The 15597-nt window shown below is 49.3% G+C and overlaps 1 protein-coding gene across 1 annotated transcript in view; it reads left to right on the top strand.

Annotated features, from left to right (window-relative positions):
- Positions 1 to 15597, top strand: part of SIM2 (SIM bHLH transcription factor 2) — a 54511-nt gene that overhangs the window by 31544 nt on the left and 7370 nt on the right. The window contains exon 8 of the mRNA XM_041734800.1: positions 14295 to 14442. Within this exon, the coding sequence (XP_041590734.1) occupies positions 14295 to 14442 (148 nt within the window). The remainder of the gene's footprint in view (positions 1 to 14294; positions 14443 to 15597) is intronic.

Here is a 15597-nt window from a genome sequence, read left to right as displayed (position 1 = left end):
ACGCCTGGAGCGGGAAAGCGGCCTTGCTTGGTGCAATAGTCGCCCATTGTGCACACACGAATTTTAAAGCACACTCCATCCACCCCTGACTAAAGCACAGTCAGTTCGCACACATCCAACCTCACCTTCCAGTGGAACCCTGGCAGGTGTGGGATGGTGCACAAGTTGCTGGATTCGAGGTGGTGGATTTAGAACCTAAACTTCTTTGTGACGTCTGCACGCCGGTTGCAAGTAAGGGCGATCAGCAAAAGAAGCAACAGGTACAGAGCCCTTGCTACTGTCAGGCACTGATTTAAGTGATTAAATACGTTGCCAACCCAGTGAGGGAGGTTCTCGTGTTCATATCCTCCTTTTACCATGGAGGAGGAGCTGAGGTTCAGAGAGGTGAAGCCAGTTCAGAGAAGTTGGCAGAGCCTGGAGCTGAACCCGGTGGCAGCCGGCCTCTGACCACTGCCCACCACCTGGTTGGCAAGCTCAGGGAAGACCACAGTTCCCCGGATGGGAGAAGTCAGCATGGAAAGGATGAATAATCAGTATTCGATTTGCTAATGCAGACAGTTTGGTGACCATCTGGATGGGGTTGGGGCTGGGGGTTGGGTCTAGCCACTGAAATGTTTGAAGAAGTGACACTTTTCTTCTAGAATCCAACTTGAGGCAGCAAATAATTGGCATGAAGGGGAGCACCTCATCCTCTCACGGTCCAGCCCTCCATACCAATGGCCGGCTCAGGGGTGCTGATTAATGGGGTGCAGATGGCTGGTGGAGCAGCCCAGATTGCATGTCCCCCATTCTTGCTTTGCTTTGTGTTGACTAAGGGGGGCGTTAGAAGACAAGTTGCTGGTTTGGAGCTGAGGGTGGGCAGCAGGGTCCAAGGACTGCTCACTCTGTGGTCACCTTGTTGGCCTGGCCAGTCAGTGTCGACTGGGACCCTAGGGTGTCACTGGGCAGACAGACAGCTTTTTCCTGCTCCCTTTTGATTCACAACAGCGAGGATAGGGCGCTGTGCACGGACAGACTCGGAGTTGTGAGCAGCCTTTATATTTTTGGTGTTTAAATAACTGAATTGCGATACAAACGTCCCTGTGGTTCTTGAAAGCAGCTTGGTCAGGAAGCAACTGCCCACTGTTTGGATGGGATCTGTAGGTCGGCCTCGCTCATACGGGAGCTGGAAAACAGGGCAGGAAGTGTTGATTACAGAATTAGTTATTGGGGAGACTTGCAGGGCAGCTGGTAAGCGGGGAGTGTGTGCTCTGGAGTAACGAGAGTGGTCGGGAGATGAAGAGGCGTCTGCTCTGAGGCTGGGGAGCAGCACCATCACCACAGAACCATCCAGAAAGGAGGACAGGCATGAGGGCCCACACCTCCACACCCCTGGGAGGGCCCTGGGAGAGACATTCCCTGCCGGTGGAGAAGGCAGGTGGCTGCTCTGAAAGCCTCCGCCCTGCGGGTCCCCAGTCCCTTCCATGGAGGCCAGAGCCCATCAGGAGCCCTGATATCCAGCAAGGGAGTTGAAAGCAAACCCCCAAATTACCTGAGTTGCTCCTCCAAGTGGGGCCTCACTGGGGGACATGAGGCCTCTAAGCAAATGAAAACTTTAGGAATTAAAAGGCTTCGTTTTAAATCCCATTTCTTATCTCCTGCACTATCTGGCTGACAGAGGGGAGCAGGGATTTTTTTGTTTTTTGTTTTTTTTTTTCCCAGGAGAAGTAAATACACTTTGTGTTTTGGAAATGTAAAGAAGGCCACAGGGATGACCAGTGCGAGGCTCCTGTGTCTCCGACACAGACCGGATGCTTTTCAGGTATCCATGCTGGCCTTTTACCCATATCCGAGATGAGCAGCTGAGCTGCAGGGAGCAGAGACCTGTAGGGGGGCAGGGGCCGAGGTAGACAGGACATGAGTCCAGGCCTGTTTGGCTCCCAAGCCTTGAGCGGTTTCTACCACAAGATGGCTCTTAGACGTGGAGACGTGGCCTGTCTTTGCTCCATCAGGAGCTCCAATCTTCCCAAGCTCGCCTGGCTTTTTTTTTTTTTTTTAACAGATTTTATTTATTTATTTATTCATGAGAGACACAGGGAGAGAGGCAGAGACAGAGGCAGAGGGAGAAGCAGGCTCCATGCAGGGAGCCTGAGGTGGGACTCATCCCGGGACTCCAGGATCACGCCCTGAGCCCTGAGCCTCCCAGGTGCTTGCCTGGCTTTTGAAGGGATTTATTTGAGAGATTTTCTGCCATTTGCATGATAAATCCACCTTACCTCCCTTGGAATTTGGTATTTCTAGACCTTTCGATTCCCCAAGGGAACCCTGAAAGGGAAGGAACACACGGGCTTCCAGGAGACACCCAAAAAAGACAGAGCATTTAGAAACCAGAGAGAGAGCATGGTTTTGCTTTGTTTATCCAAATGGGCTAGAATTGGTAAATCAAAGACAATTTAAAAACGCAATATGACACTGATTGCTACTGTGCAGTGGCCTTCACGACGGTGGAGAAACTACCACAGGGACAGGAGGCAGAGGGCATATCCCCATCCGGCTGCGGGGGGATGGCCTTGGATCCCCCATGAGCCTGCCCCAGACCCCTCTCTGCCAGCCTTTCCAGATACAAACCAGAGGAGTGTTGGCAGCGAGAAACAGCCAAGGCTCTTACCCACAAATAGGGTTAGGAATTAGTCTTCCAGAGCTCACACCTTGGCTCCAGGATTGGAACCATCTTTGGCCACCCCCCCTCAGGGAAGCCATTATTTTCTCCTCCAAAGCTGGGACTCTCAGATGATGAAGAAAGGGGAGACATTCGACAAGCGGAGCGTGGTTTTTGGAAGCCAGGTCCTTATTGGTGTGGAGCTTGGGCAATTTTGAAACCCCTGTGTCGTGAGGCACTGAGGCTCCACTCTCTTTCGCAGCCACAGAACTGGTGCCAGAGGGGGCATTTCCAGAAGCCGACCCTGAACCTGGGGTTCACGTACACTGGTTTATCAGGACAGCAACCGAAACAGGGTTAGGGGAGAGAGAACTAAGCCATAGAGAGGAAGGAGCCTTAAGAGAGGCTTGTGTGACTGGGACTCAGTCATGGCGCCCAGGGAGTGAGCTGAGGTATTTATACTCCTGCTCCTGCCCGGCATTGGCTGAAGGCTGCTCTCAGGGGTGTTAATCTCCATCAGAATGGGCTCTGCCAGAGAAAGGCCTCAGGAGAGAGATGGGCCCCTTGCCGAGTGCACTCTGTGGTGAGGGGAGGGATGTGAGGAGGCATCCATGAGAGCAAAGGTCCAAGGCCTGTGTCTCCTTGGCCTCCTCTCCTTGGTCTTCAGGTGTTGTGAAGGTGTTCTTCATCCAGCCCTCCCTCCTCCAGCTGCTCCTCACCTCCCAGCCCAGTTGGTCATCTTGACCACACAGGCATTGGTCGCCTCTGTCTGAGGGGCCCTGTTGGTCAGTTGGGGTGTTGTCCATACCCACACTCCTGCCCTGTGGGGGCTGGGGGAACCCAGGTCACCCACTCTTTCACTCCTGCAGGATGTCAGCTGCTGTCGATCTGCTGTTCTGGTTCCTGGGCAATGTTTTCACCTCACGCTCTTCAGATCCTCTTGGGGACCCTATTGGTCTGCTTGGGCCGCCATAACAAAATACCACAGGCTTAGGGGTTCAAACAACAAAAATTCATTTTCTCATAGTTCTGAAGCCTTCGCTCTGAGATGAAGGTGTCTGCAGGGCTGCTGTCTCCTGAGGCCACTGTCCTTGTCTTGTGGATGAGCATCTTGCTCTTGGGTTCTCATGTGACCGTCCCTCTGTCCTCATCTCCTTTTATTATAAGGATGCCAGTCATATTGGATTAGGGTTCCCCCATTCCTTAATTTTATTTTCATTACTTCTTGAAAGATCCTATCTCCAAATACAGTGACATTCTGAGGTACTGAGGGACAGGACTTCAACATAGGAATTTGGGTGGAACGCCATTCAGCCTGTGACAGGGACTTTCTTTCAGAGCTCTGTGGCCTTACCCAATAGTAGGCCCAGCTGGACAGGCCGGCTTGGGGAGGACGGGTGAGAAGTCTGAGAAGGCAGGATGCGTTATTTGGAAATGTGACTTTTCAGTCACATCACGTGGTGCTTCAGCAGCTGACGGCAGGGCTCAGGGGCCTGGCCCAGGCCTCCTGCCCTCGAGGCTTCCTCCAGGTTCCAGATCCGCGCAGTGGCCCCTGCCAACCTGGGACCCAACCCTTCAATCCCATCACAGCTGGAGCTGGCCTGATGGTTGTCCCAGGAGGGCAGCATGTGGGGCAGCCTCTGCCACTTTCCTCGCATCCCCCACAACCGAATGTGGCTGGAGGTGGCCAGGACTGTGGTGACCCTCAGGACCCCAAGGCCATGGAGGGGGTTCTGGCCTCCTCTTATAGGAGACATACAGACATCAACAGTCTTCGCAGTCGATGAGGTCACTGAGCAGAGAAAACATCTGCCAACACCCAGGGAGGTCACTGTCCGATTTTCCAAGGCCAAATTTTCTCCATGCTGGCGTCCAAAACCCAGGAATCCCTGGAGATGGGGCGAAGGGCTGTGCCAGCAGCAGAGTTGGACACAAGGTAGTGGTGGCTCTGGAGGACCACAGTCAGCCAAATGGTTTTCACACATTGTTCAAAATATTATCTTAACCCAGAGCAGGGATCCACAGGGTCCAAAGAAAGCACAGCCCCTAAAGAAAGAGAATTCAACACCTTCCAGAAAGCTTCATAAAGAGAAGCTGGGCTGGGCGGTGCAGTCTTGGGGGAGCACGGGTTTCCCGAGGTCGGCGAGACAGGGCTGGCATGGCCCTGGCACCTCGGCCTCTGTGTCCCTGTGGACCTGGGCCTTCCCAGATGAGTTCTGCAAGTCAGAGTGTGCCAGGACTTTCGCCAGAAGCTTCTGTAAGGAAAATGAACAGGGATCCTTTAGAGAATGTGTCCGACCCTCCCACCCTGTTCCCCGCCCACCGTCTCGTGGTGGCCGAAGGAAGGTCCCAGCAGCTCTGCTGAGTGTGGGCCCCCAGGCATGACAGTCACATGGCCTCGGGGAAATGGGGACCACAAGCTGGGATCTGCATCTGCCGTGTCCCTCCCCTCTTTATCAAGCATCTGAGGGACTCTCTCTTGCATGTAGGGGAGCCAGTAGAGGTCTTCTCTTCAACTACAGATCGTGGGGGCTGGCAGGGGGCGATACACAGCTTGGAAAGGGATTGATATCCGTGAACTTGATGTTTTCTGTTAAGGGATGCTGGGCACTTCTCTTGTGGACACAGGAGTTTGGAAGTCTCATGATGTCCACAAGGCTCTCGGTCCAAGATGGTCGGAGAATTTCACCTCGCTCTCTAGTTAGGCCTCTCCACAGAGTGGGCCCAGCCCAGAGCACGGAGAACACAGGCCAAGCCCAACTGTCAAAACATTTCAATATCACAGAAAGGCTTCAAAGCCTGAATATGTGCTCTGCAGATTTGAAGCAGTAACTGTTGCAACAGAATTATAGGACAGCTGGTAGACACCCATAGGGACCACACCCTAAATGGTGCACAAGTCACAAACCCAGGGACACCTGGGTGGCTCAGTGGTTGAGCGTCTGCCTTTGGCCAGCCCGTGATCCCGGGGTCCTGGGATCGAGTCCCACATCTGGCTCCCCGCAGGGAGCCTGCTTCTCCCTCTGCCTGTGTCTCTGCCTCTCTCTGTGTGTCTCTCATGAATAAATAAATAAAATCTTAAAAAAAAAAAGAGTCAAAACCCAAATGGGGCCAGGCATGTAACATGTATGGATGGGCAACTGTAGGGCAGTAGCGGGTGGGAGAGCCTGTGGCTAACGTGACCATCCGAAGGCACGCTGCCACCAACAGAGCCCATCCGTGAGCATATGTGGTACACGGGCTGCCAGTGTGCAAATGCTCCATAGCATGGCTGTGGGACAGGGGACAAAGGTCTTAAAATGCAAGATAGACTTGAAAGGAGTTTCCAGGCTACTGTGGGGATTACACTTCAGGTGACCCTCTGCTGCAGGACTTGCTTGCCTCTGGACTGGAAACGGATGACCAAGTTTAATGGATACTCAGATCCCTTGTAGACGCTGTTCTCCAAGCAGAGTGTGGGGGTAGAGGAGTCTGTCTTGCAAGTGAAGGTGTTCGCCTTAAGGGAGAACCACAAGCGATGGAGCAGGAAATGATCCTAAAAAGCACAGCGTGATCGACACGGTGTCCTGATCCCTGGAAGCAGTTCTGGGCACACAGATGCGTAGACTGTATCTTCTAAAGGGGAGCTGGATGGGTCAGGCTCGGCCCATGCCACAGTGTGGCCCTTGGGGACATTCTCCCTGAAGCTACTGCTTTCTTCCTGGTGCTTTCCATGTGGTCCAGCCAACAAAGTGCCTTGGTGTAGAGCAGGGCGCTGTGCTGGCAACGTGCAAGCTCCTAGAGGAGGAGCATGGGGATCGCGCTCACCAGTTTTCCTGTGGAGGCTGGTTTTCTTTCCTGGGGCCACCCTCACAAAATCCTACAAACTAGGTGGCTTACAACAACGGAAATGTGCGCTCTCACTGTTCTGAATACCAGAAGTCCAAAATGAAGGGGTCGCCCGGGCAGTGCTCTCTCTGGGGGCGCTGAGGAGGATCCTTCATGCCTCCTCCAGCCTCTGCTGGCCTGGTCCCATCGCTCTAGTCTCCGCCTCGGCCTCTCCCCGTGTGTCTTCTCCTCTTCTATCTCGTATGGGGACGTTTGTTCAAGGTAGGGCCCATCCTATTCCAGGACGATCTCATCTTGAGGTCCTTGACTTAATTCCACCTGCCGAGACTCCTTTCCCAAATATGGTCACGTTCATAGGTTCCAGGGATCAGGACATGGAACTTGGGGAGGGGGCACTATTCAATCACGGTAGGCGTTTTTGGTGTCCTTTTCAGCTCTTTTTCTTTCTTTCTTTCTTTTTTAAGATTTTATTTATTTATTTATTCATGAGACACACACACACACACAGAGGCAGAGATATAGGCAGAGGGAGAAGCAGGCTTCCTGTGGGGAGCCTGATGTGGGACTTGATCCCGAGACTCCAGGATCACTCCCTGAGCCAAAGGCAGATGCTCAATGGCTGAGCCACCCAGGTGTCCCCTTTTCAGCTCTTAAAACTCAAAACTGAGATACATGTTGTCTTCTGGGCCAAGGGTTACTGTACTGTCAGAGGCTGATAGATGCGGTTGTGCCTTCAAGAGGAATTCTGGAGGAGCCAGGCAGGCCACCTGTTTTTCTGGATAGCAGATTCATGCAACCAGAATTTCCACCCCAAGGTGGCCACGGTTTTCCACGGCCTTGGAAAACCGTGACCACTGGCTCCCATCTCAGCATGGGCCACCCTGATTTCACAAACATCTTAGACCTCAATGTTGGAGACACTGTGGCCTGGAAGTGCCAGGGCCAAGGCCTCTGCTCCCAGGGCTTATGGCTGGGGACATCTCCAGCCTGCCCCGTCTATCTCCAGCCTGCCCTGTCCATCGCCACCAAGCAGGGCCTTATCTTATAGCCCCCACCCTGGGATCATTTCAGGCAGCTAATTAAGAACGACAGCCTGGAGGGGGAGCTAGAGCAAACCAAGGAATGTTATGACTAAGCGTCTAGGATTTTGACTTGAATTGATATGTGGACAATCACCATGGGTCACAGAGAAGAAAAAAAAAGTCTGTGTCTGTGTTTGTTTGGTCTCCGTATCTAAGCCCCATCACAGCAGAGTCGGGGAGGGTCAGAAATGATAAAAATCTCCACAACTTCTGCCGTTGGAATCCTAATATAAAATATTTGGGATCAGCTGGCTTTATTATATCCAGCTTAGATGATTATGGGTAGATTTTAGAAATGTGGGAAGAAATAAGGAAAGTATGGGGGGGCCTGAGTGGCTCAGTGGGTTAAACATCCCACTCTTGATTTCGGTTCAGGTCATGACCTCAGGGTAGTGAGATCGAGCCCTGCGTTGGGCTCCATGCTCAGCACAGAGTCTACTTGAGATTCTCTCTCCCTCTGTCCCATCCCCGCCGCATGCGTGCACCTGCACTCTGGCTCTTTCTCTCAAATAAGTAAGTCTTAAAAAAAGAAGAAGAAGAAGAAAGAAGAAAGAAGAAGAAGAAAGAAGAAAGAAGGAAACTATGAATTACAAGATAGGGTAAAGGGAAAGGACAGGGTCTTATTTTTTTTTTTTAAGATTTTATTTATTTATTCTTGAGAGATAGAAGGAGAGACAGAGCCAGAGACACAGGCAGAGGGAGAAGCAGGCTCCATGCACCGGGAGCCCGACGTGGGATTCGATCCCGGGTCTCCAGGATCGCGCCCTGGGCCAAAGGCAGGCGCCACACCGCTGCGCCACCCAGGGATCCCCAGGACAGGGTCTTATTGCCAGGGTGCTACGGGTACCACTCGGGACAGATTTCAAAATTAAGGAGCTTCATAAGCACTTATGTTGAAGAAGTAGTGGCCACTTGGGAAATCCACATAGGGGACTCTCGTTGGATCTTATTGCCTTTCTTTTGGGGCCAAAAGCAAATTGGCTGAGTCTCCCCTAACCTTCCTTCCACATGTAGCTACAGAGAACCTTCTGGAGGCTGTTATCTCTCCTCCCCCAGGGGTCACTCTGAGAAAAGGGAGTCAGAACACCCGGCCTGGGGCCTCAGCTGTGCCCTCAGGATTTGTTGGTCCCATTTTCTGGGTGATGCCTACCCGCCATGGTTGTAGTGGGGGGTGAAATGAGGCAATGCATGCAAACATGAGCTGGAAATCGAAATTGTGGATTTTGCTGTTAAAAAAATAAACCCCAAGAGGAGCAACGGTGTGAAGACAGCTCTTTCCTATACCCCTGTCTGCCCTCCTCACCATGGAATCTCCGCCCTGCCAAGGGGGTCCACGCAGGTGCACCCGCCAAGCCTGGGGAGAAGGGAGTTTGTGTCTGCACTGTCCCCGAGAGCCCTGCCCCTCGTCTGGGTGCAAGGGCGGTTGTGTGGCCACGTAAGGGGCCTGGGGCCTGATCCGTGTTGCATTTCCACTTCCTGACCCTCATACAAACTACCTACTTACCATGAGAAAAATAATTGCTCACTTTTATTACGAAATGCATACCTTCCTTGGAAATGTAGAAAACCAAGAAAAGCTGAGAAGAAGAAAATGAAACCTGTCATTTGACCAGTTTCATAATGTGAGTTAATATATATCGAGTCCTTGCTGCGTGTCTGCACCACCCTTCTAAAACTTTGCACAGATTATCTAGTCTCACAGCAGCCGGGCGAGGTAGAAAGTACTATTAGCCCCTTGTTCTAAATGGGGAAACTGAGGCACGGGGCTTAGTAACTTGTTCAAGATCACGCAGCAGAGGTGTATAAATATTTATGTGCATGTGTGTGCACTTTTTCCTACCTGTACTCTAGGCATTTTGGAATTTTTTATTGTTTTTAATGAGACATACTCGACATATAACATTATATTAGTATTGGGTGTACAACATAATGATCTGACATTTGTGTGTGTTGCTACGTGATCACCACAGTAAGTCTAGCTCACATCCCTCATGGTAAAATAGTTATAAATTTCTTTTCAAATTGTCTCAAGAGTTTTTAAGGTCTGTTCCCTTAGCAACTTTCAGTATACAATACGGTGTCATTAACTGAAGTCCCCATGGTGGACATTACATCCCCGGGACTTATTTATTCATTTTTAAGATTTTAATCATTTGAGAGAATGTGTGTACATAAGTGGGAGGAGGGGCAGAGGGAGAGGGAGAAGCAGACTCCCCGCTGAGCATGCAGCCCGACGCGGGGCTCGATCCCAGGATCCTGAGATCATGACCTGAGCCAAAGTCAGATGTTTAACTGACGGAACCACCCAAGTGCCCCTCCAGGACTTGTTTATTTTAGAACTAGAAGTTTGTACCTCTTGACCCCTTTCACCCATTTCACCCGCCTGCCACTCCTCACCTTTCGCAACCACCAGTCTGTTCTCTGTATCTGTGAGCTTTTTTTCTAGATTGCACGTGTGAGGTGACATGGTATTTGTCTTTGACCTATTTCTCTTAGCATAATGCCCTCGGGGTTCATCCATGTTGTAGCATATGGCAAGATTTCCTTCTGTTTTATGGCTGAACAATATTCCTCACAATTTTCTTAATCCATTCATCCATGGACAGACACTTAGGACATCCATGCTTTCATTCCTTGGCTTTTGTAAATAATGCTGCAGTAAGCATGTGGGCACAGGTATCTTTTTGGGTTAGCGTTTTTGTTTCCTTCAGAGAAATTACCCAAAAGTGATATTTCTGGATCTCCTAAAAAAAAAAAAAAGTAAAAAGGAATCTCCTTACTGTTTTTTTTCCATAAAGGCTGCACCAGTTTACATTTCTACTGATAGGGCACAGGGGTTCCTTTTTCCCTACATCCTTGCCAACACTTATTATTCCTTGTTTTTTGTTGCTTTTTTTAAAGATTTTATTTCTTTTTTTAAAGATTTTATTTATTTATTCATGAGAGATACAGAGAGACAGACATGGGCAGAGACAGAAGCAGGCTCTCTCTGCAGGGAGCCCGATGTGGGACTTGATCCTGGATTCCAGGATCACGCCCTGAGCCAAAGGCAGAGGCTCAACCCCTGAGCCACCCAGGTGTCCCTGTTTTGTTTTTTTCTTATAACGGTCATTCTAACAGATGTGAGGTGATACCTCATGTGATTCTGATCTGCATTTCCCTGGTGATTAGTGATGTTATGATCTGGATCGTATACCTGTTGGCCATCTGTGTGTGTCTTCTTTGGGAAAATGTCAATTCAGACCCTCTGCCCATTTTTTAGTTGGGCTCTTTTACTTATTTATCTATTTTTCGCTACTGAGTTGGAAGAGTCCTTTGTATATTTTGGATATTGACCCATGAGCAGATCAATGATTTGGAGATATTTCCTCTATGCAGTAGGTTGTCTTTTCGTGTTGTTGGTGGCTTCCTTTGCTGTGCAGAAGGTTTTTATTGTGATGTAATATCACTTGTTATTTTTGCTTTTCATCTTTTAAGCAACTTTGGGGGCTCCATACAAATTTTAGGATTGTTCTGTTGTTGTTGTTGTTGTTGTTGTTGTTTTCGAAGGATGGTACTGGAATTTTTTTTAATTTTTTATTTATTTATGATAGTCACACACAGAGAGAAAGAGAGGCAGAGACACAGGCAGAGGGATAAGCAGGCTCCATGCACCGGGAGCCCGACGTGGGATTCGATCCCGGGTCTCCAGGATCGCGCCCTGGGCCAAAGGCAGGCGCCAAACCACTGCGCCACCCAGGGATCCCATTTCTAAGAGTTTTTTGATGGAGTCTTTAGGGTTCTCTCTATATAATGGGTCATTGGCAAATAGGAGCAATTTTACTTCTTCCGTTACAAGTGGGTTGCCTTTTATTTCTCTTTCTTGCCTAAGTGCTCTGGCTGGGAGCATATAGGATTCCATATTGGATAAAAGTGGCAAGAGTGGGCTTCCCTGACTTGTTCCTGATCCGAGAGGAAAAGCTTTCCACTTTGCCCTGTTAAGTGTGGCTTTAGCTGCGAACTTGTCGTAGATGGCCTTTATTATGTACAGTGGGCATGTATATCCCCACTTTGTTGAGAGGTGTTTTTTTTTCTTTTATCATAAATGAGTGTTGAATTTTGTCAAATGCTTTTACTGCATCTATTTTTATCCTTCACCTTCTTCGTGTGGCATATCCTATCGATTTGCAAATGTTGAACAATCCTTGCATCCTGAAAAAAAATCCCATTTGATCTTGGTGTGTGATCCTTTTAATGTACTGCTGAATTCGGTTAATATTCTGTTGAGAGTTTTTGCATCTGTGTTCATCAGAGATATTGGCCTGTAATTTCCCTTTTCTTGTGGTATCCTTGTCTGGTTTTGATATCAGGGCACACTGGCCTCAGAAATGTGTTTGGAAGTGTTCCCTCCTCCTCTGACTTTTCCGAAGAGTTTGAAAGGGATTGGTTTTAATTCCTCAGGGGAATGGGTGACGGGCACTGAGGCGGACACTTGACGGGATGAGCACTGGGTGTTTTTCTATATGTTGGTAAATTGAACACCAATAAAAATTAATTAAAAAAAAAACATTTGGTGGAACTCACCAGTGAAGCCATCTGGTCCTGGACTTTTGTTTGTTGGGAGGTTTTGGATCACAGATTCAATCTCCTTACTAGTAATCAGTCCTGTTCATATTTTCTGTTTCTTCATCATTCAGTCTTCATAGGTTGTGTGTTTGTAGCAAATTATCTGTTTCCTCTAAGTTGTTTGATTTGTTGGCATATAATTGTTCATAGTAATCTCATATGATCTCTGCATTTCTGTGGTCCTGAATGTGTCTTTTTTCCACTTATCATTATATCATACACGTTCCCCATAATACTACAAATTCTTATTATTCATTATTTCAATAGCTGCATAGTACACCAAAATTTATGTACCGTCTTCCCTAATTCTTGCACAGCTAAGTGTCTCCGACCTTTCCCCCCCCTGAATTATAAGCAGAAGAATGCTTATAACAGGGTCAGTTGTTGGAAGTGAAGTCAGTGTGTCAGTGGGTATGAGCTGTCACACTGCTTCCCAGAAGGACCATACTAATTCATGCTTCTATCAGCACGTGACAATGCCCCCCACCATAGATTAGTTGACATCGCCTGTTGACATTTCATTATTTTCTTTGGGATGCATTTGACATAGTATAAAACTCAACACTTTAACCATTTTCAGAGGTTTTTGGTATATTTACAATGTCATGCAACTATCACCTTTACTGAATTCCAGAACATTTTCTTCATCGCAAGAAGAACCCTAGTACCCATCAGTTGCCACTCCAGCTCCTGTCGACCACTAAGCTGCTTTTGGTCTCTCTATAGATGTGCCTATTCTGGACATTTCACATAAATAGAACCATACTATATTTGTTTCTTTTTAAATGTCTGCTGATTTAACAGATGGTATCTAGCTTTGTGGTAAGCAAATACATTGAGCATTTGTTTATCATTTATATATTTATTCTTTGGTGAATTGTTTGTTCAAGTTCTTTCGCCGTATTACTTTTAGGACCTTAATGTTTTTATTGATCTGTTTGAACTCTTTATATATTAAGGCTAATAACTCTTTGGCTATCACATTTGCAATAATATTCTTCTGCACCAAAATATTTTACCGCAGGTATTAAAGTGGATGATAAAGAGGCACCCTTAATATGAAAAGAAGTCACAAAAGACATTGGAGAGCCGCAGGAGGGTTTGGGTGGGCAGATGGTGAGGGGGCTCTGCCTAATGGCACAAGATGAGGGCTGAATTTCTTGGTGATCCCCCCTAAGGGGTTGTCTGTGAGCAGCCCCCAGGGAGTTCCTTCAGCACCAACTAGTTCAGGCACAGATTTGGCCACCTCCCCAAATCCCTGTTCAGGTGGCTGCTAGTTAGGGTCCTGGGGCCAGCCCTGCTTTGAGAAGCAGGAATGACCTGGGTATCAAGGGATGCCTTTTAGATTTGTGCTGGCCTCCCCCTTCCCTGGCCTTCCCCTCCAGTCTGTGGCCTCCAGGCCCTGAGGGAAATCAGTACAGAGGCTTTGGGAGTGAGTGTGGCTCAGCAGTCTGGAGCATGCAGCCATGCATGGAAGATGGGCCCATAGGCCCGGTGTTCAGAAACTAGCCAAGCAGAGGTGGTTCCTACAATGCAACGTAGGAAGTTAACAGGCCCGAGGAAAAGTGGGGCTAATGGGAAGAAAATATAAAAGGCCACAGAACAGCAGTCTCACTGTGAATACACACATGTTCTGGAGAGTAGCAAATATCAACAATAATTTGACACTTGGTTGAATGTACTTATTATTTTGTTTAAAGAACTACATCACCCCCTGCCCCTGCTGCCTATTAAGGGTTCTGGGGATTAAGGGTGTGGGGGGATTATAACATAATCGTGGCATTTTTGGAAACTGAAAAGCAGAACCAATTTTATCACTCTGCCAGGTGCAAAATGTCGTATGGGGACTAATTGTTTCTCCCAATGAAATCAGTGACTATTAAATTTGACAGGGGAGGGGACAGATTGCTCCCCGGACCCCTCGAGATTGTAGGCAAAAATCTTGCGCGCGCGTGTGTGTGTGCATGTGCAAGTATGCACCTTCCAGTGGAGAAAACTCATCCCTTTGTCATGTTCTCAGAGGGTCCTTGACCCCAAAACGGTCCATAACCGGGGGCTGTAGGTTATCAGTGGGGAGGCAGTGTCCCCAAAGCAGGGCCTGCTAATTGTCCCTCGGGATTCATGTCGCCTTGTGTTTGCAGTGCTGGTGAAGGGCCAGGTCACCACCAAGTACTACCGGCTGCTGTCCAAGCTGGGCGGCTGGGTGTGGGTGCAGAGCTATGCCACCATCGTTCACAACAGCCGCTCGTCCCGGCCGCACTGCATCGTGAGTGTCAATTATGTCCTCACGTAAGTCAGACGTATTTGTTTCCTTGCTCTCCCCTCCTCCCCTGACCCTCATCAACCCATTCCCACAAGCGCCATCTCTCTCTCTCTCTCTCTCTCTCTCTTTCTGAAACTGTTCATTTGTCTCCTGTTTTGTTTTTATTCGAACAACCTGTTCGTTTGGGAAGGCCCAAACTATTCCTGTTCTCAGCACTGAGAGCCAGGCGCCAGGCAGTGGTGGCAACACCAGAAAGGGAGCCCTGCCCCGGGCACAGCTGAAGATCAGATCACAGAGACCAGCGGAGGGGTGTGGGTGGGCAGGGGGCAGTGGGAAGATGCTCACCCCCCCACCCCACATCTTGCGTAGGATGCGCAGGCGATGTCCCTCCCAGACCGGGAATATGAATCTACGCTCTTGGCGCCCCCAAACATCAGGGTCATCTTGCATGCTCCTGCCATTTGGAACAGGAGATCCTTTGCATTCCCCACCACCCCCCTCCGTCTTTCCATACAGCCTGTTGCAAGTGGTATCAATGTCTGGCCCCTTTAGGGTCCCAGAAGGTCAAGTTCAGTTGCGAATACTTTTAAGACCATTAGGCACAAGAGGACACGCATCTCCCTGGGACCCTATATTACTGTGGGCTCACCACGGCTGCTGTATGTTAAATCTCCTGCACCCAGCTCTGGCCCTGAACCTGATACCCTTGCAGCTCCCAGCCCCACCTCGGACAAGGTCCTTGCAGATGCTCTAATGCAGTAAGGATTGAGGCGCTCGGTTCTCTCATAGAATGATTGCCAGGTCTCTGGTTTCATGGTTTGGTTTTGGTTTTTTAGAAGTAGAGTATGATCTTAGCAAAACTGTAAGAGAGGAAGAATTTTAGCCCCTGAATGATTCTTCCTCAGCTTCCTCAGACAGGTGTGGGCTGGAACTTTGGGCCATTCCCCCCACAATGAACCTGACCCTGCCAAGTTGGCTCTTCGGGCAGAAACTGGCACCTGTTGTGGAAATGGGCGAGGCTGGGAGCCAGGCTCCTGGACCCTTGAGGGTTCCCCACCCACGCCTCCCTAAGTGCTAACTAGAGAAGCAGCTGAGCCCCAAACCCTCAGATTGACAAGTGGTGCTTCTGCCCTTGCCTTTTGCCTGGACACACTTCCTAGTGGCCCATGATGTCTCTGGGA

Source organism: Vulpes lagopus, chromosome 20 (assembly GCF_018345385.1).
Source record: "Vulpes lagopus strain Blue_001 chromosome 20, ASM1834538v1, whole genome shotgun sequence".
In the NCBI taxonomy this organism is placed as follows: Eukaryota; Metazoa; Chordata; class Mammalia; order Carnivora; family Canidae; genus Vulpes; species Vulpes lagopus.
This window is presented reverse-complemented; position numbering and strand designations above follow the sequence as displayed.